The sequence below is a fragment of the Monopterus albus genome, unplaced genomic scaffold (assembly GCF_001952655.1).
Source record: "Monopterus albus unplaced genomic scaffold, M_albus_1.0 scaffold327.1, whole genome shotgun sequence".
Classification (NCBI taxonomy): domain Eukaryota; kingdom Metazoa; phylum Chordata; class Actinopteri; order Synbranchiformes; family Synbranchidae; genus Monopterus; species Monopterus albus.
In genome coordinates, this window is record NW_018128207.1 from 59,562 (window position 1) to 87,271 (window position 27,710).

The 27,710-nt window shown below is 40.4% G+C and overlaps 5 protein-coding genes across 9 annotated transcripts in view; 4 read left to right on the forward strand and 1 right to left on the reverse strand.

The window, feature by feature from the left end:
- Positions 1–2,546, forward strand: part of rnf20 (ring finger protein 20, E3 ubiquitin protein ligase) — an 8,687-nt gene extending 6,141 nt beyond the window's left edge. Inside the window, exons 20-22 of the mRNA XM_020624444.1 lie at positions 1–90; positions 959–1,063; positions 1,852–2,546. The exon at positions 1–90 is cut by the window's left edge and continues 37 nt beyond it. Coding sequence (XP_020480100.1) covers positions 1–90; positions 959–1,063; positions 1,852–2,028 — 372 coding nt within the window. The 3' untranslated portion in view covers positions 2,029–2,546. The remainder of the gene's footprint in view (positions 91–958; positions 1,064–1,851) is intronic.
- A 114-nt stretch (positions 2,547–2,660) lies between these two features.
- Positions 2,661–6,430, forward strand: LOC109974305 (transmembrane protein 109). 2 transcript variants are annotated; one of them, XM_020624442.1, is made up of 5 exons: positions 2,661–2,848; positions 3,490–3,726; positions 4,039–4,098; positions 5,235–5,337; positions 5,583–6,430. In XM_020624442.1, exons 2-5 carry the CDS (start codon positions 3,535–3,537, stop codon positions 5,936–5,938), a joined length of 711 nt encoding a protein of 236 aa, XP_020480098.1. In that variant the 5' UTR covers positions 2,661–2,848; positions 3,490–3,534; the 3' UTR covers positions 5,939–6,430. The 2 variants fall into 2 exon arrangements, with proteins under 2 accessions (XP_020480098.1, XP_020480099.1); XM_020624443.1 differs by lacking the exon at positions 4,039–4,098 and having other exon boundaries at positions 2,663–3,726; positions 5,583–6,222.
- Positions 6,431–8,660: 2,230 nt separating this feature from the next.
- On the reverse strand, positions 8,661–13,970 carry LOC109974319 (uncharacterized). 3 transcript variants are annotated; one of them, XM_020624462.1, is made up of 7 exons: positions 13,694–13,970; positions 12,622–12,897; positions 11,339–11,653; positions 10,680–10,822; positions 10,467–10,565; positions 10,317–10,361; positions 8,661–9,032 (listed from the first exon to the last, which is right to left on the reverse strand). In XM_020624462.1, exons 1-7 carry the CDS (start codon positions 13,737–13,739, stop codon positions 8,871–8,873), a joined length of 1,086 nt encoding a protein of 361 aa, XP_020480118.1. In that variant the 5' UTR covers positions 13,740–13,970; the 3' UTR covers positions 8,661–8,870. The 3 variants fall into 3 exon arrangements, with proteins under 3 accessions (XP_020480118.1, XP_020480120.1, XP_020480119.1); XM_020624464.1 differs by lacking the exon at positions 13,694–13,970 and adding an exon at positions 13,037–13,206; XM_020624463.1 differs by lacking the exon at positions 8,661–9,032 and adding an exon at positions 9,049–10,035.
- Positions 13,971–15,229: 1,259 nt separating this feature from the next.
- On the forward strand, positions 15,230–22,031 carry LOC109974311 (uncharacterized). 2 transcript variants are annotated; one of them, XM_020624452.1, is made up of 12 exons: positions 15,230–15,386; positions 15,777–15,834; positions 16,853–16,901; positions 17,533–17,547; positions 17,632–17,762; positions 17,843–17,978; positions 18,452–18,736; positions 18,904–19,242; positions 19,353–19,534; positions 20,728–20,829; positions 20,931–21,029; positions 21,116–22,031. In XM_020624452.1, the coding sequence occupies exons 5-12, from the start codon at positions 17,652–17,654 to the stop codon at positions 21,341–21,343; spliced, it is 1,482 nt and encodes a 493-aa protein (XP_020480108.1). In that variant the 5' UTR covers positions 15,230–15,386; positions 15,777–15,834; positions 16,853–16,901; positions 17,533–17,547; positions 17,632–17,651; the 3' UTR covers positions 21,344–22,031. The 2 variants fall into 2 exon arrangements, with proteins under 2 accessions (XP_020480108.1, XP_020480107.1); XM_020624451.1 differs by lacking the exon at positions 16,853–16,901.
- Positions 22,032–22,380: 349 nt separating this feature from the next.
- Positions 22,381–27,710, forward strand: part of prpf19 (pre-mRNA processing factor 19) — a 7,458-nt gene continuing 2,128 nt past the window's right edge. Inside the window, 15 exon segments of the mRNA XM_020624453.1 lie at positions 22,381–22,625; positions 22,827–22,976; positions 23,856–23,882; positions 23,885–23,928; positions 24,372–24,513; positions 24,680–24,753; positions 24,852–24,917; positions 25,017–25,058; positions 25,215–25,289; positions 25,392–25,467; positions 25,562–25,671; positions 25,834–25,989; positions 26,106–26,175; positions 26,255–26,428; positions 26,676–26,758. Coding sequence (XP_020480109.1) covers positions 22,607–22,625; positions 22,827–22,976; positions 23,856–23,882; positions 23,885–23,928; positions 24,372–24,513; positions 24,680–24,753; positions 24,852–24,917; positions 25,017–25,058; positions 25,215–25,289; positions 25,392–25,467; positions 25,562–25,671; positions 25,834–25,989; positions 26,106–26,175; positions 26,255–26,428; positions 26,676–26,758 — 1,308 coding nt within the window. The 5' untranslated portion in view covers positions 22,381–22,606.

Consider the following 27,710-nt stretch of genomic DNA (forward strand, 5'->3'; position numbering starts at 1 on the left):
GTTCAGCAGAGGCTCAGCTTGGTCAGAGAGGAGGTCATAGAGAACAGCATCTCCAGGGAGAAAGAGTCCTTCAACGCAAGGCGAGCACAGGTAACAGCACGCAAGAAATTATGTACACACACACACAACAACTCATTTTTCATAACTGCATATACTTACAAGGTCAACACAAAACACACAAACACAGTTCCATCCACTGAGGCTACTTTTGAGGAATTAAGAACATACTGGTCTATGTTGAGGAAGAGAAAAAAGGGCGTTCAGACTGATCTGGTAAAAACACAACTCCCTGCTGTGTTTAACACAAGGGGCTGTGTCGATCAGGGGGTTGGGGGGGGATTGTTGTAGGCACGTAAAATACGGCCACGTTGTGACGAGTCAGCATGGCTTCATTCACATTTCCAGCCCAGGAGTTTCTGTTTTGTTTTGCTTAGCCATGCAGCTAACATAGCCTGTTCTACATTAGCACCAATTCTGCCGCCAATGTGTCGGCATTGATACATATAAAAAAAAAAAAAAAAAACCACTGTTCAACGTCCAGTAATAATGAAAACGCATGCGGTTTCTTTATGGTGCGTTAACTGTGGGCCAAATTTGACAGTGCAGTGAATGGTCATGATAACAAGGGTAAACAAAGGAGTCCTATTCCTGTGGGCGTCTATGTCCCGATCATCCTTTGAAACTCAGTCTGAACATGGCCTAACACAGGAAACACTACTTATGGTGGCTCCTCCTTCAAATATACAGCATGTTTTCTAATAACAAACTGGATTTGTGGATTAAAGTCCTTTGTTTCCTCCTCACTGGTGAAAAAGTTCTGCTAACATTTTCACTGTGACGTTAACCCTGTTCACATGATGGTAGAAAACAGCTGGAGTTCCTGTGTTTTTCATAAGTTTGATGTCAAATATAAATAAAATAGGTCCTTCTGCTGACAGCTGCTGACTCTGTGTTACAGGAGGACATCTCTAAACTAAGGAGAAAGATTGAGAAGGCCAAGAAACCTGCTGAGAAAATCAGCAATGGAGATGAGATCCTAAATGAAGAAATTAATGACTACAAGGTAGGTGTTTGTGACAACAAACCACTAACCTGGCTCTGTCCAACGTGAACAAAATCTGGCTACCTGCACCGCAGAAACCTATCGTTTTTATAAATGACATGTTTGTTTTTAGGGCTATACGCCTGGTTGTTTCTTGACTCTAAGCAATTGCAAGGCAGATAGCAGAGACTCCAGGAAATTATTAACAGTGTTTCTTCTGTTTATAGCCTTTGTGCTAAACTAAGCTAACTGGTTGCAGCTTGATATTTATCATAAAGCAGTGAGTGACGATATTATCCCTTTTTCTTTTTTTTTTTTTTTTTTTGGACAACCTGCAGTTCCTCATGCTTGGAATAAACCACAGTCTGACTTCAGCCTCAGAGTTAGCTATTTCCTCGTGTTACTTGTTATGAATGCTTCAGTTATATTGTTATATCTGACAGACATCACACAGTTAGGGTTCAGGCTTTGTTTGTCCTATAGGCATGCAGTTTAACTAAATGAACCAGATTTAACTTTATCTTCCTGGTTTGCAGCAGATGAGACCTGACCTAGGTTTCTGTAGCTCACACTGCAGGACCACGGCCACATCAGGGTTTATAATCAGCCTTTTTGTAATGTGCCATGTTAAGGGTAGTTGAGCCTGAAGGCCAGTCTCTATAATGACAAACTCACTGCTGACCTAGATACTGTATGTGTGCCCACACATCATGAACCACTCCGCTGAGAACAAAAATGGCTTCTCCATTTATTGTTCAAACCATTCCCTCCCTCTCTCTCCTCCCTCCCTCTCTCTCTCGTTCCCCCAGGCACGTCTAACATGTCCGTGCTGCAACTCCCGGGTGAAGGATGCTGTGCTGACTAAGTGTTTCCACGTTTTCTGCTTCGAGTGCGTCAAGACGCGTTATGACACTCGCCAGAGGAAGTGCCCCAAGTGCAATGCTGCTTTCGGAGCAAATGACTTCCATCGCATTTACATCGGCTAAAGCTGCAGTGCCCGCACAGATACTTTGGCGGAAAAAGGGTTAACAAGTGAAGCAGTAGGACAAACACTGCACTGAGCAAGACTCACCACTGTGCTCGTCCTCGTGTATATACAGGATACTGTCAGTGTGAAATGATTCCAGCCTTGTAGTGCCACAGTGATGCTCGGAGCTGAAAGACTTGCATTTTCTTTTTCCCCAGATACTGGTGCAGGAAGGTTTTAGAGAAATGACATTCTGTGTGTGTGTGTGTGTGTGTGTGTGTGAGAGAGAGAGAGAGAGAGAGAGAGAGAGAGAATGCATTTGAAAACAGGCAGTTACACAAGTAGGTTTACAAAGAAAATGATCAGTACAGTGAGAAAACAACATTCCTCCCACTGTAGTGGATTTAGTGTCAGGTTTATGTATATACTGTATGTCATCATTTTATTTTATTTTTTTTGTTTTAAATTAGCTTCTTCTTGTTCCATGCCCTAACTTGATACTGTGTAACTGCTAGTCATTAAACTGAAATCAAAATGCACAGCTTCTGCGTCCATTTCACTTGCTGTTCAGTCCTAAACGTCTTGTCAGACCCTGTGAGTAATGAGAACATTTGACAGGGAATATTAAACCACAACTCCCAGTGTGCAAATCTCTGTTTTTCCATGTGCAGACTACCTCCCCCATCCCTCCTGCTCCTCCCTCTGAAGATTCGAGCGCATTTGGAGACAGGCGTTAGAAACGGTGGGGGGAAGGGAGTGTCGTGCCGGAGCAGCGACGGGGTTTTTTAAGGCTTTGCAACATAATCTATCGCAGCAGCGAATTTGAAGCAAGTTCAGAGGTAAAGAAATACAAAACCTGAGCGTTGTGGGGGCTGAGAGCTGAAATAAGAAGCTTTAGGAGACTCGTGGTCAGGTCGGCGTGACCGCGTTTCTACCGTTTGCTTTTATGCGTAAAACTGCACCAGAACAACTTTGGAAAACGTTTCTGCACTGTACTTTTTATTAACAACCTTCCGCTGCATCGTGACTGATGAGATATTTGGACAAAATTCCAGAAATGAGCCTTTGAGGGTTCTTACCAAATATAGCAAGTGTTATTGCGAGAGAGTCCTTGACGGAAGGAACAGTCCCGGGTTGGATATTTGTAGCACTGCCAAAGTTTACAATTATACTTAATGGTTTTTAGTCATTGGGGCCTTTTTACCTACGAGTTTTGTCCAGTTTCTTACTCCTACACTTGATTCAGTTTATTAATACTGTACAGAAGCTGCCGCGGCTCCTCATATCTGTATCCCCACTGTAAACTGCAGCATGTTGATTTAAAAACGCACTGTAGCCTATGACTGCTCCTACCAGGAGCCATTTTTAAGTCTGATTTACAGGCCAGTCTGTCACTGTACACAAGCGGTTCAACCTGCTCTGGGCTGCAGCGGTAAGCTGTGCATATTTTTTGTACACTTCCCCATATTGTTTCCACAAGGGATTTTTTTCTTGTGCGTCTGGCTCTGGGCGCGGCGAATGTGCCATGGCGCGGTTTTTCCTCACCATCTATGTGTTGGTGCTCGGGTTGGCTGGAGCCGAAGCTGGGCAGGCCAAGCAGAGCGGGGAGAGCTCCTCGGTGGTCACCTTTCATACGCTGATCACAGGAACCTGCCAGGAGGTCCAGCGATACGCGGAGGTGCTGCTGGGAACCGGTGTGATACGGTCAGCTGCCGAGGTACACGGAGAAGACGCAGCACCTTCCTGTAGCAGGAAGTGGCTTTATACTCACTGTTAATGTACTATGATACAACTTCACTGCTCTGATACTGTTCTTGATCAATGCTTAACTATACCTGTTCACTAATTTTCAACTCCAACCCTCCCATCTCTCTATCCACCACCCTTCACCCCCCAAAATGCTCCTCAACTTGTTAATCTGCCCCCTGATCCCCTTATGTTTTCCATGTCTTTTTTTACTCATGCATACCCTTTACTCACACGTTATTCTGCTTTCCTGCTGCTGCTGCTGTGGCGCCCTTTCCCTCAGCGCTCAGTGTTATTTCTTGAGTCATTGCTTGGTCAGGAGAACGTCTATACAGTGGCCATGGTAAGAAACCTCCCAGGTGTCTCCATCTAGCCTGCCCTGACATGGTCCTTTAAACAGAGTCCTCTCATGTGACTCTGTTTAGCTCATGTCAACTTATAGTTAGTGCAGAGAGCAAGAGCATGAAGTGAAACTGTGGCCCAATGTATGTTTCTGTACACTGAGTTTTGCATGTGAGGCCGCAGTCCTACTTGTGAGCTTGCAACGATAAGATTCTGTCTAAGCCCTGGCTAGCTGATAGAAATAGTTCATGACTGGGTATGTCTGAATGCAAAATATACATGTGAAAATGGCATTTCATGAGTCCCAAACTGAAATCGAGCCTCACTCAGAAAGAAAGAAAGGGTGAATTCCCTCTGTATGGTTGTTTCCCCAGAGTAAAAGGGGAAAAGTCATTTAGTGAAACTGAACCCTCAAGGTGAGAAGTGGACAAAAAAAATCTGTACACTGCACTGAAAGTTCTAATTAAATTTAATGTGACAGAGCAACATTTTTTGACATCGTCAGGAATTGCCTGATAATTGTTGGACTGTTGCATTTACTAGGAGACACCAGTGCAGTTTGACAGTCTTTTGTCCAACGTATGCCTTTGAAGGATGAAGTAAAATAAACATAGTGTATGTTTGGAAGCCCACAGAGAGACACTATGCAGTGTAGGAGCTGTTAAAGACCTCAACATTTTATATGCTGTTTAATGCCTTTATGAGCTACATTCACACCTGATACACTGGCCACTCTGCCACTGTGTAGCACAACAGGTGTAGATAAGATACATGACCAACCTCCTGGGCTACCCTTGACCTTGCTAGAGGAGGCTGCACAGTGTATCTGTATGTGTGTGATGAATAGAGGCTATACAGGAATAGATGTGGGGGGCACTGTCTAGCTATCAGTGGCATACACAGCTGTTTGTTCGAGGGCAGATCAGCAGTTTAATTTAATTTTAATGAAGTTATTAAGTTTGTACCCAAAGCTTTAAATATTAGTTCTGCTGCATTACAAATTATACTGTCTACCTGAGCATCGGAGCCATGTTTCTTCTGTGCATGTTTACTAATGTGATCAGCATCCTGTTTCACTGTTACCATGTTTTATAACAAAGTAAATCATGTCTCCACCCTTGCTCCATGCTGCCACAGTTTTTGGAGACGGCGATCCGATTCCTCGCTGAAGGAGCTGCTAGCGGCCTGAATGTCATCGCCGTTTACATCACAGAGATCCTCAGGGTCACAGGATTTGATGGTGGGTAGCTGCATAGCCCCTGTGTGTGTGTTTAGGCTTTGCTGCATGCTTTACTTTTTCTTCCCTGTACGTGTACCTCACTGCCAGTCGTGACTTAAGTGCATGTGAAAATATGCAGTCTTGCCTCTCCCTCGGGGCACTTTGTCTGCCACTCCTTTGTTTATTCCTGCTTCTTCCTGTGAAACAGAAAAGTGTTTTTAAGATTTATTCCTTCTAACAATATGCCTAACCTGGGTTTCCCACAGCTGCACTGACGCTGCCCCGCTTCACCCCGGAGGGTGTGACTACTGTTGCCCAGTGGGGTCTGGTGGCTCTCATTGGCTACTGGGTACTGAGCATCATCCTCCGTCTGCTGATCGGGGTGATGAGGATGGTGTTCTGGGTTGTAAAAGCCGTCTTGGTACTCTGGGTTTTTGGACTGATAGTAACTGACAAGACCGCCACTGCAGACACCACAGCGTTTCGACTTGCTGGCCTGGTGCTGGTATGTGTCCTGTTGACTCTGTTTACTTCTGCCTCTGAAAAGTCTGGTGCAGTGGAGCGCCGGCTGAGCTCCCTGGAGAGCCGGCTCAAGGTAGTAGAGAAGAGGAAAGCACAGTAGTGACAATGCAGGGGAAAGGAGTAAGGCAGACAAAGGCAATGGTAATAACAGTTAGGAAAATAGTCATCATGTATGGTTTCTGTATGTATCTGTTATTATGGGAAATAAAGTAATCTCTCGGGTTTTTAAACAAAATTGCTCTTTTTGTTTGCCTTCAGAAGATACCAAAATAATCCAACTACATGGAATATATCATAAATAGCTGACATACAAAGGCATTTTAAGGCTGCAAAAGCAAGATTTTGTGATCCTTCAGGTGCACCCCCACTGCCACTGACCCTAAGTGGAATGACCTCAGTGATACATTTATTGTTCCTGCTTGCTCACCCTGCAGCAGCAGAGCTCACTTCCCTCCTACGTGTTGCTGTGGTGGAGAGTGAAGTGGGCCAGATATGAGTCAACAGAAACTGTTTCATGTTTCACTGCTGTGATCAATGTTTTTCTAATGTCAATTTACCAAATGACCATGTGTAGTGTGAAAGGTGTAGGTTGTGCTGACGATACGCAGAATTACAGTATCTCCCAGCTCTGCAGCTCCTCTCAGCCTTGTGGATGTGTTTAGGTCTATTAAAAAAGCCATAAAAAACATTTTTTGAGTATTTAAACAAGCAGCTGTTTGCTGAATTTGCCATAAATATAAAAGGTGATACTATTGAATGTTAGTGTTGTATTCACCACTTGTTTACACGTCCCCTAGGTGGTGGGAAAAAAAACACACACAACTTATTGTGATTTTCACATATACAAACATGTTTGGGGGGGGATTTTTTAGTGGTATGCATGTTATTATTGCAAACCCAAAATTATGTGGCTGAAAGTTTAAATTATTTACCGACACGCATGCTGTTCTGTATCTGTGGAGAACTGCTGCTTTTACTTCATGATCTCCACAGCTACAATAACAGCATGTGTGCTGTATAGCGTTATCCAGTGTTGGTTTGAATATGCAAAATCATTTAAATTGGCGAGAGATTGTGATTAAAACTATCCCAGTGATCAGATTTGAATTCCACTTGGGCTATTCATTATTTCAGACTTCATAATATTAAGCATTTGTTGCTGAGTGATGTGATGAGGAAGAGGTGCACGATTCAGTGCTGAAGTTTTTCTTTACAACGCACCAAAGGCTCAGTCTTATTTTAGCTTGGCTGTGTGGAGACGTGGAGTGGGCGGTGCTTGTAGCATGCACTACACGTAAAGTACTGCAAGTTGTAAGCGAAGCCATGAAGACAGTGGAACAAATACAATCCAGTCCCCAGGGGGTTTTAGCTTTATTGCACATAACACAATGTCCATATACAGTACACTAAGATGCAAACACAAGATGGCCACATGGTTAGAAGTGTAATGTAAACTTTGTATATGTTCTCAAAACAATGAGTCGGTGCTTAAAAACCAACTCCACAATATTTCACAACTGTCATAAACTATGATATACATTCCAAAACATTACAAAAGAAACTATTGACAAACATATGACATCTACTTAATTAATAAACATTAAAGCTATAACTTCAATTCTAGTGTGTTCTGAGTGCACATGAGAGTGACCGATAAAACACACGCAAGTAAAAATAAGCATCTTGCAGTTAGAGTCAAGTTTACTGCCTATGTGTGTTTGTATCTGTAAAGATCACACATATTGGCAGGTTTGTGGTGAGTCAGACTTTTCAAAGTACTACACCTAAGACACAATTTGACATCAGTGCAGTGCAGAGGTGTAGAGGTATTTTAATGCTGCTCTCTATTGAAGGTATGCACAAGGAAAAGGCATCTAGTGCTTGATAAATTCAGTTGTCAAAGACTAAAACTTAAAAATGTGTGTGTGAACAACTGAAAATGTTACATCATGAGTAAACAGTTTATTCTAATTCTGTACAAGCAACTATGAGACCTTGTCTACCACTTTTAAATACAGAGAACCTTGCAGAGATAAAGCCGCTTTTGTGATTTCCCTGAAAACCTTGTCACAGTCAGCTGGATTGAATTACATCTTCCTGACATAACTGCAGGACTTAGAAAGCCATTCACTGAATGAGGCTGAAGAGGTTATTAAGTGGACTTTAAATGTGACTCATGAGGTAAGAGATTATTGTAAATAACACTAATTAGAGTACATGCTTTTTATTGAAAGGTGTTTTTCACCTACATGCATGCATTTGAACCTGTGATCAGTGGAACAGGTGCTCTTATTGTTTACTTAAGTAGCAAAACCACAGTGTAAAAATACAAGTAAAAGTGAGTATAAAGTAGTCTTTTTATCTGAAACATAGTTAAGAAGTATGAAGTAGCAGAAAATGAAAATACTCAAGTAAAGTACAGATACCTCAAAAATGTACCTGAGTAAATGTACTTAGTTACTTTCCACCTCTGTCTGCGATCAGGTATGTGAGCTCATCTTATAATGCCACTACATCAAATGGGACTGATGCTAATTTAAAATACAGCCCTCACTTTGTCCTGAGTTGTTTATCAATTATAATACAATTTACCACAATGCAACATTGTGGAATTCACACAATGTGCAAGAACAGATGTGTGAGGAGCTGACATCTTTCTGCTGGATGTGTACTCAGCTGATGTTAGGCTGAGTACACATAGAGACAGACAACCTCTCACATTAGTACCTAGGAGCCATTTAGTCACCACTTAACCTAACCTGCATGTCTGAACTGTGAGAGGAAGCCGGAGAAAAGCCACGCAAGGGTTTGAAGCCAGAACCTTCTAGGTGGGAGATGACAGTGCTAACCATCTTTATTAAAAATAAAAATCTGAATGTAAACATAACAATCTGATGTGACAGTGTTATGTGGTGGAACCAGCTGCCATGCAGCAGACTCCACCAAGTCACTGGAGAATAAGCGTACTTCCTAAAATGTACAAATAATGAATGAGGTTACAAATTTAGGTTAAACTTTCAAAACCAAAGCTTTCAGAGGAAGTTTAGTTTGTCTGAGGTATAAACATCACAGGACATAAAGTCTGAACTGAGTGGAAGAGAAGATGTCATCCCCTTCAGTTCAAACCGTGGCTCGTCGTCAGAGTAGGGAAGGACAGTTGGAGTATCTGTCTGCTCTGCTGCTAGAGCTGATACCTGGGAAGGAAAAAGACTGATCTGTCAGTGAGTACCGGAGTATCACAATCAGGCTCTCACGTCGATGTAAATCTATTTAAAGTAAAAAATAAGGACAGTAGCTGCTGCTGTTGTTGAACAAGGTGCCAAATGGAGAATATTCATGTTAAATGATTAACACAGGCATGTTGATACATATGCATAAATCATTTTTGTGTCATTAGTATAACAATTAATATAAGAAATCACCATATTAACTGAACAAACCATATACATTGACTGACCAGTTTGAACAAATGACCTTTGGGAAGATTACAGTTTTCACTTTTTGTTGATATCTGTTTCAAAGAGAAGTGGCTCCAAGTCATTTTCAACACTAGGTAGTAGTGCTGGATTTTACAGAGAAGGGTTTTTTCACACAGTACCTCCAGCCCGTCAAATATCCAGCTTTGCAATCCAACACCAACACTGATGATTAGTGGAAATTTCCATTTAAATCAACACCCTGCTGGCATGGTGGCAACACAAACTGTAACCTGGTAAGCTGCACAGGGCAAGGCTGTTGTGATGGATGACATCAAATGGCATTCAATTGGTTACTCAGTATGAATAGCTGAATGCAGAAATGGTAAAGTGAACTTTCTATCTTGAGCCAACATGGACAAGAAGTCTTAAGTGCTCAGAAAAGTCTTTCCACATCTGGATATGTTCACGCTCCTCAGAACACCCACCAAACAGACCTTATGGTAAGACTGTTTTATCAGCAGTCAGCTCTGTGTGTTGTTCAGTGAGCTAGCACAGGAAATTCATGGATCGCTTTACAGGTTGAAGGAAAGCTTGTGCTAATGGTGTGAAACAAAAACAGGGACTTGTTTTAGAGTTGGAAGAAAAATCACTTTAATCACTTTTGACAAGCTTTTCCTGTTACATAAAGACAAAAGTACTTAAAACCAAATGGAGTGATAACAATAATGGGGGGGGGGGGGTGTTAAGTGGCCACATCATGGCAAATGTGATACTCAAACTGGAGAAACAAAATAAGTAGTTACAAGGACATTCAAATACAGTATTGTGGAGAGAGTGTATCATTTGATGTAGAGCACTCACATATTTTTGTAAATGTCAGGAAATAAGTGTTCTATGAGAAATGTTATGTAAAGTGCTACAACAAATACTATAACTATGAGTTATATGGAACTGTAGCTTTCTTTGAAGAAAGTGAAGGACATGTTCGGCTAAAATACTATTGATTGTCAAATGTGTGAGTGTGTCTATGTTCTGACTGATACGGGCAGAAGGACGTACCTCAGAATGAGCAGGCAGCACATTCATAGCAGGAGGACTGTGTATCTGCAGAGCGAAGAGGCATGTAATATATTAGTGGTGAAGACAGAAAAGAACAGTCAGCACTATGTGTGGGAGAGGTTCTCTCTACGAGATGCAACACACACTAACCAGCGGGCCAGTCGGAGAATAAAAAGGCTGAGCGGGGTAGTGTGCCCCATAGGGCTGACTGTGTTGGTGTGTCCTCTGTCCAGCAGGATCTGTGTTAAACTGCAATTTGAATTAGACAGAAAAGCAGTGGGTACACATGATATCAGCAGCAGAACGTTTAACTTGACACTACTGTACACACGCACAAAGTGTCAGGTCACAGAACACGTTCACCTCATGTTGATGCAGGGACGACTGAGCGGCGGTCTGCTTTTTAGAAAAGCTCTTCTTACAGCAGCAACGCGTCACGCAACAACAGATGAGAAGTATGACAGCACCAATGCCAACACCAAGGTAAAGTGGATCATAATGAACAGCTGAAACAACAAGGCAGTTAATCTGTTAGCTGACAGGCAGAACGTTTATCAACAATAGTTTTAATAATTGATTCATTATCTAATTTCCAAGAATATCAAGTATTTGCTGCTTCGTTTCCAGCCTCTCAAATGTGAGGATCTCCTACTTTTCTCTGAAATGTATCACTGTAAAACTGTGTTGGAGATAGATGTCGTATGTCCTATAGAACGTGGGAATTTGTGATGATAATGTTTTAGAAATTATAGAACAATTATATACCAAAAGATGATAGATTTAAATGATAGTCAATGGCTACAGTATGTGTTAGAGCCAAGAGCAAGTGGGAAACACTGCTGTATGTGTTAGACATTAGGTTTTAAGACTGAAAGGTCTCTGCTGAGTTGAGAAAACTGTACAACCTTTTGAAAGCATGCTGGATAAAGTCAAACCTTAAAACAAACAAAATAAGCTACAAATTTGTCTTTTTATGACACAGTAGTAATTCAAAAACACATTATAAAACGCAGTCTGCTTACTCTTCGAATGGAACTCCATTTGCAGTTCCACCTCTACGGCCTTGTCGTCGTTCTGATCTCTGACCTCAAAGTGCCCACTGCATTCCATCTGGACGTCCTTATTTACAAGCCCACACGGCTTTAACAGATCGAAACCTTCACATTCAGCATGATTCATGTCCTTCTGCAGCCTGCCACGACGAACCAGTTCTTGCTTCAAGCCCCTCAGTCCAGTGTTACTTTTTGGGAAGAAGTAAATGTTGCAGGACCTCGGCTCCAGATCATAAGTAAAGTTGAGTTGTAGGCCAGGCCTCAGTTCGTAGAACATTTTTCTTGCTGAAAGAGAGGATTTGCATAACAGATATTAATAAGGATATTCTTCACACAGAATCTTTTGACTAACAAACACTCATTTGGTGTAAATGGTGAGAGTTAGATCAGAAGATTAATAAGACTTAGCTTAGCACACAAACTGGAAATGAAATTGAAACAACCTGTTTAGCCTGTCTAAAGGTAAAAAAAAAAAAAAAATCTAAATGCAAGCACAGGCACATACCCCCCATGAAGCAACAATATTTTGTTTTTACACTTTGGTTTTAGTAGGAATTCAAAAACATTTGTGGGCTTTAAAACACTCATAGGCAGATTCTGTCAGCTTTGAATGGGCCAGTTGTTTCCCTCTGTATCTAGTCTTTGTGGTAAGATAAGCTACAGTACCAACCTTCTGTATCTTCATACTTATCATACAGGCATGAGAGTGGTATCAATCTCTTCTCACTCTTAGCAAGAAAATGAATATGTTCCCATGTTTCTTAAATGTTAATCCATTCAATTAAATTCATATCAGTTACAGCGGATCCTGATTAGTTTCATCCATACACTCGCATGTTTCAGTAATATTCTCTCCAAAATATGGCTACATACACTCCTTCCAACTTGTGTGGACTCGCTTGCACAATTGCCTTGTGTTCCTTAGCTGAAGAAATCCCTGTCTGAATGATGTACCTCAGGAGCCAATGAGTAAGCCATAATGACTTTAGCCCAAAAGCTGAGACAGAGGCTGGTTCATCAGTTGGCAATTAGTAAGTGAACATATGGATGAACAGAATTATGATTTCTAAAGGCTTCCTGAAGTTTTTTGACTGTGGAAGCAGTTAATCCAAGCTCCCTACTGCATTTAAATTAAATGCAGTCTTCTTGTTATCTTGACCATAATGCATATGAGTTTAGAGTCAATAAGGCCAAATAACCATAAAAAGAATGGAAACTTATGGAAGCTGAAAACTAAGAAGGAGGATCCTCACCTATTACATCAATAGTCTTTGTAGACAGCATGCGCTGAGCCTGGTCTCTCATTATGTAGCGGCCATTGTCTCTCTGGGTTATATTATTTATCACATAGTAGTTACCCATCACCTTCCATCTACTGTCGGCACTGGCTGAATGGTTGTCCCGATTCCACAACATTATCACATCTGACCTGTACTGAGGTATGAACTCAATGAAGTGAGTGCTTCGGTGCAGAAACACCCTGTGTGCGCTCCCATACTCCACCACATCATAACTGTCATTAGGCTTGCCTAGAGAGGAAGTAAAAAAAAAAAAAAAACAAACACCCCAATGAATGTATGATTTCCAGACAACGTTTTAGCATGTATCTATATTTGAACATAACATTAAATTTAAATTTCTCTTTGTAAGTAATAAACTTGGAATAACCTTGTAATGGATGCTGCTATCCATGTATAATGCACAACATTATAAACTACAGATGCTTCTTAGTGGAAGAAATTTCCAATGTTTTGATTAAGTAGTAATACCACAATGCAAAAATAACTTGCTACAAGTAAAAGTCTTGCATTCAATATTCTGCTTGAATGAAAGACTATTATTAGCAAGTGTAGGCAACCAGTTTCAAAAATCGATTTTATAAGGTGCAACACACACAAAAATATTATAGGATATAGTCTAAAAGACTAGGCTTCGAGCTCTCCTTTTAGTTTTGTTGCTACACAGGTTACAAATATATACTGTCATTACATAAGTTAAACATAAACATATACATAGGTTTGCAGCCACATAATTCAAAACACTGGCGGTATTCAGTGCTTTTCATCTATAATAATGCATATATTTTATTAGCTGATCATTTGTTTTGTATAGAAAATCTAACCATGGCTGTTAAATAAATGTAGTAAAATCAAAAGAGGACATTTACCCTGAAATTGGTTGGAGCAGTACAGTACAATTACCTCAAAATAACAGTATATCTATCTTATAGGAGTAAATACTTTTCACTCCTGACTGACACAGAAAAGGGCGTAAACTGCACAAGCAGTTTTGCTCAAGGCGTTTTAAAACTAATTTTACACTTACCCACACAAAGAGAGGCACCAAGCAACAACAACAACACGATCATCATTTGCTGCAAGTGAAAATGCAAAGATCCAGGGTCGCGAAGAATTTAGCGCGCGATATTAAGGCTATTAATTAATAGTCGAGAATTGTTTTTCGACATATTCTACAAACACTTTAGGCAAATTATTAAGACCATACGTTTGCAATGTACATATTCCGCACCACTGTTTTCAGCAGGGATCGTTGTCAACAGGGCGTTTCCATGGAGGAACTCCTGGTGCGTTTACGTCCTGTCGGAAATTATACGATAGTCCGTGATTGGTACGATAAGCAATTTATCTGTCTGTGTTGTGTTACTAGTCCATGACATAAGGCTGAGAAGGCTTCATTCACACAGAATTTGCGTTATAACTTGCGCCATAAGGTGTTCTTTTAAGATACTGTCTTAATCTGCTAAATACAGTATAGCAATTCTTTATTTGTATTGGCCATGCATTTCATTATGTTGCCACTGTTTGAACTTTTATATTGATTATGTCAGGGGCATTGCTAGACATAAAGCTCTACTGGGGCACAGGCCCCTCATTATTCAAATCACAACTATTTTTTTTTTGAAACATCGACTGGTAAAGGTAAAAATGTAGAGATATTAATCTCTATAAAAATATTTATTTCAAAATACATTAAGAACATTATCAAAATGTTTTTATGGCGTAATGGTTTGGCCCTGTATTGCACATTTATTTGTATTGTTCTGCATTTCACAATAATAACTCATTTGTCTGTCAAGCAGTCCATTTGTCTATCAACAAATCATGAATAAAAAAACAATCTAATCGTGTTTTGTAACTCATAAAGCCACAAAACATCAATTCTCCAATTACTTTGAGATTGTATTGTGCAAATGCACAGGCATCTTTCTCCACACCTTGTTTGTTAAACGTCTATAAAACAAACATTATTTGGACTGTGTGAGAAGACCATCAGATACAATATGTTACAGGCTATGCAGAATGAATAGTCCAACGTTAACATAGACAGCTACGTGTGATGTACACCGACTGGCCACTTTATTAGGTACACCTGTACAATCATATGCAATTCACTGCAACATTTCCGCCTTAATATGTGTGTTTATGAAGCTCAAAATGTTTCTGTTTTCTATGAAATTGTCATGAATGTATAAATTCAATTATATGTTTGTTATTGAGGTCATAGTTGGTGTTGTACTGGACTATTTCTGCTTGTAACAACAATAGCTTGACGAATAAAGATATTGCTCTTCAGTTTGTGGTTCACTACTTGTGGCTAATTCTTTAAGGCTGCATACACAAGCAGGTAAAGTACAAATAGCCACTGTTTTTATTTGTACAAAACCTTTTATTAGTGAGCATCTGCCCTAGTGGTTTTTTAAGTTCCTGACGAGCCTACATTTTACTTAATCTTGTGGCACAGCCAATCAAGAGCGGCCTACGGTGTAACTATGCGCTCTCTTGTGCTAATGGCTTATTTACGCACAGGAACAAGACCAAAATAACACAACATAGGACGGATTTTGCGTAGGAGCGGCTGAGAATATGACCCAGTGGAACTAACAGAACGGGCCTGTGCTCATGCGCGCTCTGCAGAGGACGTTGTTACCATCTTATCTCCATTCACATAAACATTCATAAATATCCAGCTGTGGACTTGAATGTCACACATCCTACAGGTGAGTTCACACTAGATGCGCCACAGACAAGTGCGGTCACTTATTATCAATAAGTGACGGCCTCATAGCCCGCTGCATCGCTGTGCACGTCGTTCAGCGGCTGGGAGGCACGATGGACACCTGAGTGGACGAGATTTCAAACCGCAGATGCGGCGTTATATATCGGTCTGTGAGAGCAGGCCTGCTGATTGTTTTTGGATGTAGCCTGCGTAGTATGCATGGCTCTGCAGAGAGACATCATCACAGTTGTCTTTGGGCTCCCTCTGCTGTAGCTTGTTTATTGTGATCACATTACCACCGGCTGGCTGCTTGTTTTCAGAGGATGGTGGGGATGCATGACAATCGCGTGCGTCTGCGTCTCTGAGCAAATGATCTGGTCTGTCTTCACAGGAGAAGATGTCCTCCGGTGTTCTGCTCACTACCCTTTTTACCATTTCTCTCGCTGTGGGTAAGTCCTTGAATATAATTTTGGTACCACTTTTTAACAAGACACTCTTTGGTTTTTAATTAGGGAACCGTTTACTGACGATTTAATACTCAGCCACTCCTACAAAGCAATTGGGTTGACAGGCTGTGAAAGTCCCTGTGGCTGATGTTTATCCCATTTTATGTGTTATAACTTGTGGTTTCTGAATAAAGAGTTGCAGGTTTCCCACTTTCAAGCCCACAGCCAAAGTGAATACTTCATGTGCAAATGTAAATGCAGGTATAACTCATTAATAAACATATGTCTTCAGTGCTAAATGCAAATTAGTTGATAATAAATGAATTATGATCCAATAATACAGTTCTTTTCCAGAAAGCCAGAGGTCAAACAGTTTTACCCAAATTAGCTGTAATAATATCTTGGGTGTAATATCTTATTAGTGCAGCTCTTTTCTATAGAATCTTTCTTTAAAAAATAGATTTTAAGAAGGGATTTGAAGGACGTTACAGATGTTGCCTGTTTAATCTCAGTGAGCAGCACAGTCCCTAGTGTGTGGACTCTAAATGCAAACGACTGATCATATACTGTCACCGTCCAAGACCAGAACTCTGTTCACTCATCTAAGGAGACACACAAACACACAAGGGGTAAATAAATTTATGATATCATTTTAATATAGTGCTTTCAATTCTAAAATCAATGCAAAATTTTTATATAAATTTTGTGTAGGCATCGGTGGTTTGGGATATGTATGTGAAGCACTTTGTGCCCTTTTATGAGCTGTAAAGTGCTATACAAATAAAGTTATTATTATTGTTATTAAATTTAACAAGGATTAAAAGTAAATGTTCATATGTGGCAGCTTTGATTGATGCCAGACTAAAGCGCATTGCGGCAAGGAAAAAAAAACTAAATATTTACAACCTGGCAATTTTCATGTGGTTTGAAAAAACATAACTGGAGAACCTTCATAATGTGCTTATCAAAACTGCATCAAAATTTACACCAGTATTGATGTCAGCTTAATTCCTTTTGCCAGGCTGCGTACCTTGCCATCAAAAAGACTGTGGGCTCCAAACAGAACGAAGGTACAAGCTTGAATTATTTAATGAAGTGTTTGGAAACCCAACATTCAGTATCAGAGACACAGTCATGTAGATTAGCAATCCTGGTAATGTAATTAGAATGAAGTAAAAGATAAAGCTGCATGTCATCTGCACAATGCACAGTGATGGAAAACATAATTGCTCTGTATAGGTTGAAAATAAAACTGAGCCAATATTTGACCCTTGGGGAACACCACAAACAAACATGAGCCTGAGAACAACAGAGGAAGTTCTGTTGGTATGGCATAAGTGTATTAAATTTAATGTGGTATCATTAGTCTTACCCAAGTGTCTAAGTGTGTATTAATTATATAAGAAGCTGCATTTGAATTTAAAAGAATAAATTGTATTGTACACCTCTGTCAGCTGCCAGAAGAGGGTCATGGTCAACCTATACAACGGCTGACTCAGTGCTAAGTCAAGCTCTAAAACCTTACTGAAAACAACGAACCATTAATAAAGTCATTAATTGCTGTACAACATAAGCTTTTTACAAATTTTCTTGTAGCCTATACTAGAATGTTGTACTATAATTACTTAAAGGGCTATTAGATGTAAGCATTGTGCCAGAGGACATTAATATTAATCACATTCATTCTGCTCCATCTGACAGGTTGGGTCATACCAGGTGAGTCAACAGCTACATTTCATCACATGTCCTTTATAAAGTGTTCTCTGAAGAGGTTACTAACTTTCTTTCCCACTTGGACAGCTGAAAGAGAAGACATCCAGATGGTGTGTGCTGGGAAAGAATTTCGTTTGCCAGTGTACTCAACATCCAGAATGGTGACATTTACACCCAGCTCTGAGGGACAAAAGCACATCCTGCTGGAAAATACCATAGTGAGTGGAAGTGTGCCTGTGCTCATGTTTGTGTTTGTTTATTCTGTGTACAGATTGCCTAAACCTATTTACAACTGCAGGTAAAGGACCCGCGGTTTGAGTGGACCAGAGATAAGATGTTGGTCCTGAAAGAGGCGACTCACAGTGATCAAGGACTTTATGCAATCAAACTGTCCTCTGGATTCACCTACGAGACAGTTCGTCTGATTGTTTCAGGTATTCTCCTTTGCGAAATCCATCCCTGGTTTTCTTATGCTCCATAGCCACAAATTCTCAATCACTAGTTGAGGTCGAGGTAGTTATAGCTACTTTAAATACAGTCGGGTAGTTTAGTCCAGTAGTTCTTATCCTTAGGGCCACAAACTAAATCTGATAGGTGATGAGATAACATAAATATATATTCACTTTTTTGGACTTTTCTCTGATCTTTGCTTTATTTTTAAATAATGGATAATTTTACAACTTTGGGCCTAATGTAAAAGGAACTGGTAGACAAGGCCATCAAATAAATGTAGTGGAGTAAAAAGTACAGCACTTACTTTTGAAATGTAGTGAAGTAGATGTATAAAATAGCATAAAATTGAAATACGAGTACTACAGATTTGCATTTAAGCATAGTACTTGAGTAGACTTACTATCTCTACTGCTGAACATCCTTGCTAATCCTTTATTTCTCTGTCCTGCTTCAGAATGCATTAAGTCTTACCACAGGCACTATGGGGAGAGCTTTGAGCACAATATTCCTGAAAATGGTTTCCTACTTGAGTTTTCTCCCCGGGGTGCTCCACCTGAGGCCATGCCTGTTGTGCTTTGGAACCGAACAGACCCTCAAACCAGAGAAGCAGGGAGGGGTCGTCTGCTGCGAGGCGGGAAGGTCTGGGTGGCTGAGAAAGTGACACAGGCCGACCAAGGCAACTACACTGTGATAGATGTTCAAGGGAAGGTGCTGTCTCGCAGCATTCTCACTGTCCGTGGTGAGCAGAAAAAAATCATGAGAGGATGAGAGTTATAAGAACCTGACTGATGAATTTCTGTAACTCTAGTAACCTGTCAACAGTAATGGTTATGTTTTCTTTTCTTTTCCATCTGACACATGTCCTTCATTCTACACTCCTCTTTATGATCTGGTATATGGATTCAGGGCACTCCTTCAATGTCACCCGCTTCACCAAGGAGTCTCTAAACCTGCCCCTCTTTCTTCCCATTCCTCACGCCCATCTAATTTTTACCCCCATCCGACACCATGATGAATCCTCCCTGGGCCCTTTTGACCCCAAGCACCCCCGTGGCCCTGTGCAGCTGATGCGCGAGGGCCAAATAACAGACCATGACATGCGGTACAGAGGCCTTATCTCCCTGGGCAGGAATGGTACCATCAATGAGGTTGTCATAGCAAGACTGACATCAAAACATGACGGGGTGTATGAAATCAGAGATGGGAGTGGTAACCTGGTGTCCTCTACCTTCTTACAGGTGATCGGTGAGTGACAGTGTGAGTTTGCATGTTTTTGTTTGTCTGAATTCTTTGATTCTGAGAGTTACTGTGTCTTCTGATACTGTATCTGTCCCATCTTTGTCTCTACTCTGAAGAAAAGGGGGGCAGATGGCGAGCACTCCTCAAGTCCATCACTGTCCCCTCTGGCATGTTTGTTTCACTGGCTGGTTTTATCCTGTTCATGAAGCGCTACCCGAACTGCAGCCTGTCGCAGATCATCGCTGGCCTCAGAGCAAACCGCACGCCACAAGCCAACCCTCCAAGGGTTAACATCCAGGTGAAGAAATCAGGAGAACTGCATTACTGTACATGTTACTATATATTTCTGTTTATACTATACATGGCATAGTTACATTACTGACATACATACTTTATTAAGTTGTTCAGTACATTTTGTCCACTCTTTAGTGCATATGTTGTTATATCTCTTCCCTTATATCACTACTCCATGTGTTTATATATATATATATTTAATATACAGACAGGTGACAGATCAGTGGAAAAACTGAATGCTTAACCTCTACAGGTAGCTCTGGTGTGATGTGGGTACTGGTATAGTGTGGGTCTACTTGTCTCCTTAGAGGGAAGGGTCACTGCAAATCAATACAAAGTTGTTCTGAGTGATCACCTTAACTTAAGATGAAACATCATCCTGATGGGAGTGGTGTCTTCCACAATATCAGTGACCCCATCCATAGGGCACGAGGAGTCACTGAATAGATTGATGAGTATGAAAATGATTTGAATCATATGCTATGGCCTTCACTATCACCTGATCTCAGTGCAACGAGACACCCAGGTTAGGGTGTTTTCACACTTGGTCCCTTTCAGCTCTTATAACAAACTCAGAGCGATTAGTCAGCATTTTCTGCATAAATGTAAACGCTCCAAACAAACTCAGACCCCTCTGAAACAAACCAAGCTGAAAACCCCTCGGGAGGTAGTCTCAGTTCGGTTTGTTTCAAGTTTGCGATGCGGTTCACTTAATCTGTGCACTGTGAACACAAAGCTCTCTAGGTTCGCTTCCAGTCTTGTGCATGTAAGGGCAGAAACACCAGCAATCTGTTGAAATATCTAGTGAAAGTCCTTCATGGAGAAATGCAGTTTCCCACCGACTAGCTCATAGTTTCTCTCCTTCCCCAGGTATGTTATTTATTTAAGCAGCCTTGAGCCCATGCACAGAGTTAACTAAATTATATGAATATGGGTTAATGAATAAAAATAACTATCAGCCAGCTGATAGTTGTAGGTTCATTCATAAATTCAGTCTTCAATGGTCAAAGCATCATGTGAACTGTTGTCCAGAAGTTCAGTTTCACTGGTGAGTGCACAGAGCAGGGGCAGCTAAATGAAAAAATATAAAGAAATCTACGTGTTTAAAAATGAGGCCAATTGTTTTTGTTGTGTTTATCTTTTCGGTTCTATGATTTTCTTATCACAGTGCCTATGTGTGTGTGTGTGTTTTTACAGAACTACAGCCAGCCCAGCCCTGAGCCCTCAGGCTACTACAGTCACTCTCAGCAGCTTGGAACACCAAGAAAATGGACCCCGAGAGCCAGTCCTACTCATACTGTAAGGCTGATTAACTGAATTAAATCAGTTGGCAGTTTTTGTGTCTTTGCTTAAAATAAATAACATTGTGTCTGTGTGCATATGTGCTGGTGTTCGTATAGGGTTACAGTCCGGTGATAGTAGGAACACCAAGAGCTGAGAACCAGGAAGCACACAGACTGGCAGCTGGAGGCTCCCCTGGTCATACTTTAGCCACAGAGGTAATATAGCACTACAGTCCAGCTGTATTTATATGTCAGAGATTAAGATATTTTTTTTAAACATGTATATCTTTATTCCTTCCTAGCTTGACACATCTAATGAGGAGGAGAAAAAGATTTCCTTTTTTGTGCCTGGGGCTTCAGATTGCCTCCACTCCTCTGTGGACTGTGTTCAATTCCAGATCAGTAAAGATGGAGATAAAGAAAGTTTGAGAAAATCACAAGAATACTTTTCCACACTGCCGCTAGACTCGGACACCTCTGAATCCTGCAGTGTTTACACATCAGAGAAACTGAACTTCTTACAACACTGAGTACTGAGCTGATATAAGGAAGAGGAAACATGAGAAGTGTATCCTCAGGTGGAGTGAAGCTGATGTGAAGAGAAAGACCTTGTGCCTTTTGCATCCCAACCTAGTTTTTATGGTTCTATATCAATATTGCATGTAATTTCTTCATATAACTTTTCTGATGCATGAATTGAGCATTAGCCTTCCTGTCTCAAATTACCCATTTGTTGATACTGGCTCATGGCCTCCTACTGTTACCTACCTCCAAATCCTCAGGACTGATATGATCTGCACTGTATTTGCTGAGTGTCTGTACATGTGTGTTTGTGTGTGTAGTGTCTCTAACCTCTAGGGCTATGTAGTAATTAGAGTTGTGATTCAAAGGTTTGCAAAAAGGAATTTATGAGTACTGTACAGTAATATAGAGTTAGCTGAAGTGTTTTTCTCCATTGACCTCATTGATCATTCCTGACTGCAACAATAATTAATTATCATGTTATATGTCTGTTCTGCAATTTAATGAAATTTGCAATCACATAGGCTAGTGTATTAACCTTTTAAGGTAACTGTAGTAATAATTAAATGAAATGTAACATTTCACCAGATACATAGCAATAGCCTATTAATCTTTGAACTTTGTGTACAGGATAATATCACCAAATCTTTCTAGTGAGAAAAAAGGTTGGACTGCTGTTTGTGATTCATTAATTCATTCATTGTTTGTGATATTTTTGCAATATCAAAATGTCATCTCTGAAACAATAAAATATATCTTTAACACATGTAATTTAGATAAGTTTTAATAGTATACTGTTTATTTACTTGTAACTAAAGATGATTTTCATTACCAAAAAAATTGTGGAAAAAATAACAAATGGCTATCACAAGATACTAAAACTCAAAATGACACAGTCCAAAATCTATATTCAAGTTACATTTACTGAAGAATTAATGTCCTATTAACATTTGAGAAGCTTAAAATTGAGAACAACTGGTAATTCTGCTTGATAAATGCTTTAAACAATTAATGTTTCAGCACTGGTTTTTGTTGCATTGATCAGAGATCAGATCCGCGAGAGGGCAGTGGCGCATCTGTGATTGTTGGACGCTGACCTCGAAACAGAACGTAGAAGAAGAAGACGCAGCCAGTTTGTAGCGGCAATGAAAGGACAGCGTGCTACCTCCAATTTAAGCAAAATATAAGTGTACATTAGAGGAGATAACTATCAAATCACAGTCAAGCCTAATTTGGTTTGTTGAAAAAACTCTTAAGACTGCGTCGGGAAGATGTCTTTGGTTTGTGCAAGTAAGTAAAGTTGAATTAATTGATGTGACGGAGGCAGTTTAGGTTAGCTAGGTACGTCGCTAATGCTAGTAGCAAATTTAGCTAGCGTTAGCGGCCATGCAGTGCGCCTTCTACTTGCAGCAGTTAATCGTAGCTGTTTGGTGTTATTCTGTTGTTTGTCTTGCGTGGTTTAGTTTTCAAGCTGTAACCTCACTTTTGCAGTCTCCAGTGAGGTGCCGGAGCACCCGTGTGTCTCTCCGGTCTCAAACCAGGTGTTTGAACGCAGGCTGATAGAGAAGTACATCGCAGAGAATGGGACGGACCCGATGAACGGACAACCCTTGTCTGAAGAGCAGCTCGTAGATATCAAAGGTAAAACTACTGGGAATATATAACTCTGGGTATAAATATTCAGTCCCGGTTTTTAGGTTAAGTTACACCTCGGTAAGACGACTAAATTTTATAAATGAATCCTCATAATTGCTATAATATTCGTTTTTTATTGAAATAGAGGTATTGATTCATCTTAATGCTCAGTTTGCAGGCTTTCGGACAGTATATAAATTGTGTTGCTTTGGGGTGAGCGGATAGATGGTAGAGAAATAAGTTGAACAGAGCAGTTTAACTACAACTCAAGCCACCACCTCCAAAGTAAAAGCGATTATCAATAATAGTTTAAACAAGAAATTATTTGAAACCCTTTTTATTAGTATTGAGAGTGATGTTTATTTCCTTAGTTAATAATTAGTTTTCATTGTTAATTGATCTAAGAATGACTTTTTTATAACTTGTTTGTCCATAAAACATCAGAAAAACTTAAAAGTGGTAATTACAGGCCCAAATGTATTTTAATTTTTTGTTTAACCACTGTTCTGAACCCCAGAATATCCAGTTTTAACATAGGACAAGGAAAAGCAGCAAATCCTCTCAGTTAAATAGCTGGAAATTGGGAATGTTTGGCATATTTTCTTGAAAATGGTTAAGTAAATATCAAGATAGTTGCATGTTCATTTTTTTGCCAATTGCTTAATTAAATAATAGTTTCGGCTGTAGTGATGTTTATTGGTGTGTTTAGGCAAATGTTAGATGTCCTTGTTCAAATCCTTTGTAATAAAGTACTTTATAACTTGCCTTCTGATATTGCAACAGGTGTTTTTGGAATCTCGAACATTAGCATGAGTAAACAAGACTGACTTTATCAAAGATGAGAGACCACTTGTTCTGAGAATGTGACACTTTTCTCTTTTCCAGTCTCACATCCTATTAGACCAAAGGCACCATCACAAGCATCCCTGCCATTCTCAAGTCCCTTCAAGATGAGTGGGTAAGTACTGTTAACCTTAAGGAGGTGGCAAAGAGAAAATCCACAGCAAAACATATTCATATTGTAAATGTTTCCCAGAGTTTGTTATTTAGTTGTTGTGTTTTTTTGTTTTTTGTTTTTTTTTATATCTTCCTACAAACAAATTAACAGACATGGCTTTACATAAGGGGGAAATGTTAATTTTATAAGATCAATTAATGTCTGCCTTTTATTTTCCATGCCATTTTCCACTAGTATTCATAACACTAAAACCTTTGTTGGAGCAGCATGTGCAGTTGCTTTAGTTAACCACAATGCATAACCTGTCTTGACTTATTGTTGTGTTCCCACCACACCTACAGGACATTAGGAATGTAATTGTTTTGCTTCCATGTCTTTTAAAGTATAAATTTTATTCAGATTCTATGACATTCCCTCGTCATGTTTTCTCTTTTCCATTCTAGGATGCTGTTATGCTCCACAGCTTCACCTTGCGGCAGCAGCTGCAGACCACTCGCCAAGAACTGTCACATGCACTCTACCAACACGATGCCGCCTGCAGAGTCATCGCTCGACTCACCAAAGAGGTCACTGCTGCGAGAGAAGGTGAGTTGACAGCAGATTTTGTAGTGAATAGTTCCGCTTACAAAGCACCTAGAAGGACCTTTAACCACTCATCAATACTCTACTGAACTGGCTCCACACCAACATGACCTCATAGATAATATTGTAAGGTTGTGCTTTTCTTATGCGGTCTATTTTCTTCTTACAGCCCTCGCCACACTCAAGCCCCAAGCTGGATTGGTTGCTCCTCAGGCAATTCCTGCCTCTCAGCCAGCTGCAGCAGTGAGTGATTGACTTTTAATTCCAGTTGATAGGATACTGATTAGAAATGCTCATTGTCTTTTGTCACATTTGTCCTAACCATCTCTTTCTGCCCTCAGGGTGCAGGTGGAGAGCCTATGGAGATTAGTGAACAGGTGGGAATGACCCCAGAGATCATCCAGAAGGTAAGATTTTATTCTTTTACCCACAAATGATTTGACTCTCTTTTATTTTCTTCAGCAGTTCTCAGATGTGTGTTCACTATGCCTTATGTCTGTTTGCAGCTCCAAGACAAAGCTACTATCCTCACCACAGAGAGAAAGAAGGTATTACCTTGCTCTTTTTTTTAGCTACATTTTGCCCATTCTGGTGTATAATCTCGTTGTTGTGTAAACACTTGTTCTCCCTTATGTTTATAAACATTATGATACTATGTAATATGCATTTGTGGTCCTTATGACAACTTCATTACATTTCTCCAGAGAGGAAAGACTGTGCCAGAGGAGCTGGTCAGAGCAGAGGATCTCGGTAAATACCGCCAAGTGGCTTCCCATGCTGTAAGTACTGATTTCAGGCTGTTCATCATCAAGAGGCTGCAACAGTTTCAAGTGATCTGATGTGCATTGTGTCAACATGCTCTTTTTTTTTGTTGTCATCAGGGTCTTCATAGTGCCAGTGTTCCTGGTATTCTGGCTTTGGATCTGTGTCCCTCAGACACCAACAAAGTGCTCACGGGTACACTGAATACATTTTTCATGATTTATTGGCGTGCTAGACATCATATGCTTCATCTTTTATTTGATATTGACTCTCCCTCCCCTTCTTTTAGGTGGAGCTGATAAAAACGTGGTGGTGTTTGATAAGAAGGACGAGCAGATTGTGGCAACACTTAAGGGTCACACCAAGAAGGTTACCTCTGTCATTTACCATCCATCTCAGGTAACCTTTCCATCCTTTGTTTCAACCATCACCCAGTCAGAATCTTCTTTCATAAGTACACCATGTGCAATTTCACTGAAATGAAGAGCACCAGATTCTTCATCTCATCCACTGTTTGCTTTGTTTCCTTCTCCTCCCTCCCTTGCTGGTTTTCCTCTCTAGTCTGTGGTCTTCTCTGCATCTCCAGACACCACCATCCGTGTGTGGTCTGTTACTGGAGGCAACTGTGTCCAGGTTGTGCGTGCCCATGAGGCAGGTGTCACTGGACTCTCTCTACATGCTACTGGGGACTACCTGCTCAGCTCTTCTGAGGATCAGGTGTGTGTGCAGCTTGAAGAAAATGCCCACAGACCCCATCCTTATTTCAAGTATTGGGATTTCTTCACTGTGAAACTGGTTTATCACACTAACTTCTCTGTTGTTTTATTCTGCAGTACTGGGCCTTTTCTGATATCCAGACTGGCAGAGTCCTTACCAAAGTTACTGATGAAAGTGCTGGCTGCGGTAAGTGCCTCTCTGTTAGCTTGTGTCTGAATAAGAGACCCCCTCTTCTAGGTGATAATCTTTCTGCCTATCCTTACAGCTCTCACCTGTGCTCAGTTCCACCCTGATGGTCTCATTTTTGGCACTGGGACGGCTGACTCTCAAATCAAGATCTGGGATCTGAAGGAGCGCACCAATGTGGCCAACTTCCCTGGCCACTCTGGTCCTGTCACCTCCATTGCTTTCTCTGAGAACGGATACTATCTGGCCACAGGTGAGAGAACTACTAGCAATGTTGTTGTTAATCATTGATGTACATGTGTACTACACTAGGTTGAAAAGTTGCAGAAACATTTGTGAATAAAAAAAGTTGCACACATCACATTAATATGTACACTGACCTACAATATGATAAAACCTAACTGACATTTTCAGCCCTTATTTTTTGCACTAAAGGGATCTGGAGCTTTATATTTGTTTGATTTAAATACCCTGACATTCTTGTCTGTGCCTTTCTTCAGGTGCCCAGGATAGCTCTCTGAAACTGTGGGATCTGAGGAAACTGAAGAACTTCAAGACCATCACTCTGGACAACAACTATGAGGTAAGTAGTGGCAAGAATTTTTCCTATTGAAGGAATATAATAGTGGTAGATGAAGAGATCACTCATGTTTGTACATGGAGCCAGCAGGCAGTTTGCTTAGCTTAGCATGGAAGTTATTTCCTGGCTGGGCAGTGTCGAGTTTTGCAGGGTTTCCCACAGATTGACTCTACTTGGGTGGGCTACTCAGGCATCTAGGCAGCCACCCATTTTTATTACAATACTTTTTTATGTCCAAGAGGACTGTCTGTGAACAATTCATCCTCTCTTTGTCTGTTTTTTTTCACAATGCTGTCAATTGTGGAAATCTAGCTCTTCTAATAAACTAACTTATTAGCAAGTTAGTAAGGATAACTAGGCTAATGTTGGAATAACTTACAGCTGCTGCTGGGGATTAGCATCCTGTATATTATAGCTGATTACTACTTGGTAAGTGGAAAATGTTAAGGCTAATTCTTGAACTCTGACACAGAGTGTTTGCTCCCTCAGTCCAGAAGAATATTAAAAAGTATATTCCCAAAGGGTTCCTCCTGAGACAGTCTGGACCAAAGTTAACTCTAGAAACATAAGAAAACGTGTGGGACAGCTGAATTGGAGCTTGTTGTTTTAACTTGTGAGAGAACCAAGTTAGCCATTTCTCACTGCTTTGTGTTTATGCTAAGCTAACCACATTCTGTCTCTAGTGTTAATTTACATACATCCTTAATGGATTTAAGGCAGCACTGAGTACTTAACTCAGGTGTGTCAAACTCATCTGCACAGGGGGCCAAAAGACAAAGCACACTTTAGGTCGCAGGCCGAACAGGATAAAAATTTATTGAACAGACTAAAACTAAACATTTTTTTTAACATGACTATGAATCGAAGCAGACAGGATACAATATTATTCCGAAATAAATAAACTTGAACTTAAAATCAGCAACCGTATTTCTGCTAAGGCTTAGTACATTTGCAA

Excerpts from the sequence above, each read along its gene's own strand:
- LOC109974319 (XM_020624462.1), bottom strand. The coding sequence starts at position 13,739 with ATGATGATCGTGTTGTTGTTGTTGCTTGGTGCCTCTCTTTGTGTGG. Across the intron at positions 10,566-10,679 it reads CGTCCCTGCATCAACATGAG|TTTAACACAGATCCTGCTGG; the intron begins GTGAACGTGTTC and ends TTCAAATTGCAG. Across the intron at positions 10,362-10,466 it reads ATTCTCCGACTGGCCCGCTG|ATACACAGTCCTCCTGCTAT; the intron begins GTTAGTGTGTGT and ends TTCGCTCTGCAG.
- LOC109974305 (XM_020624442.1), top strand. The coding sequence starts at position 3,535 with ATGGCGCGGTTTTTCCTCACCATCTATGTGTTGGTGCTCGGGTTGGCT. Across the intron at positions 3,727-4,038 it reads TGATACGGTCAGCTGCCGAG|CGCTCAGTGTTATTTCTTGA; the intron begins GTACACGGAGAA and ends CCTTTCCCTCAG. Across the intron at positions 4,099-5,234 it reads ACGTCTATACAGTGGCCATG|TTTTTGGAGACGGCGATCCG; the intron begins GTAAGAAACCTC and ends ATGCTGCCACAG.
- LOC109974311 (XM_020624451.1), top strand. Across the intron at positions 19,243-19,352 it reads TACCTTCTTACAGGTGATCG|AAAAGGGGGGCAGATGGCGA; the intron begins GTGAGTGACAGT and ends TCTACTCTGAAG. Across the intron at positions 20,830-20,930 it reads GAGCCAGTCCTACTCATACT|GGTTACAGTCCGGTGATAGT; the intron begins GTAAGGCTGATT and ends GTGTTCGTATAG.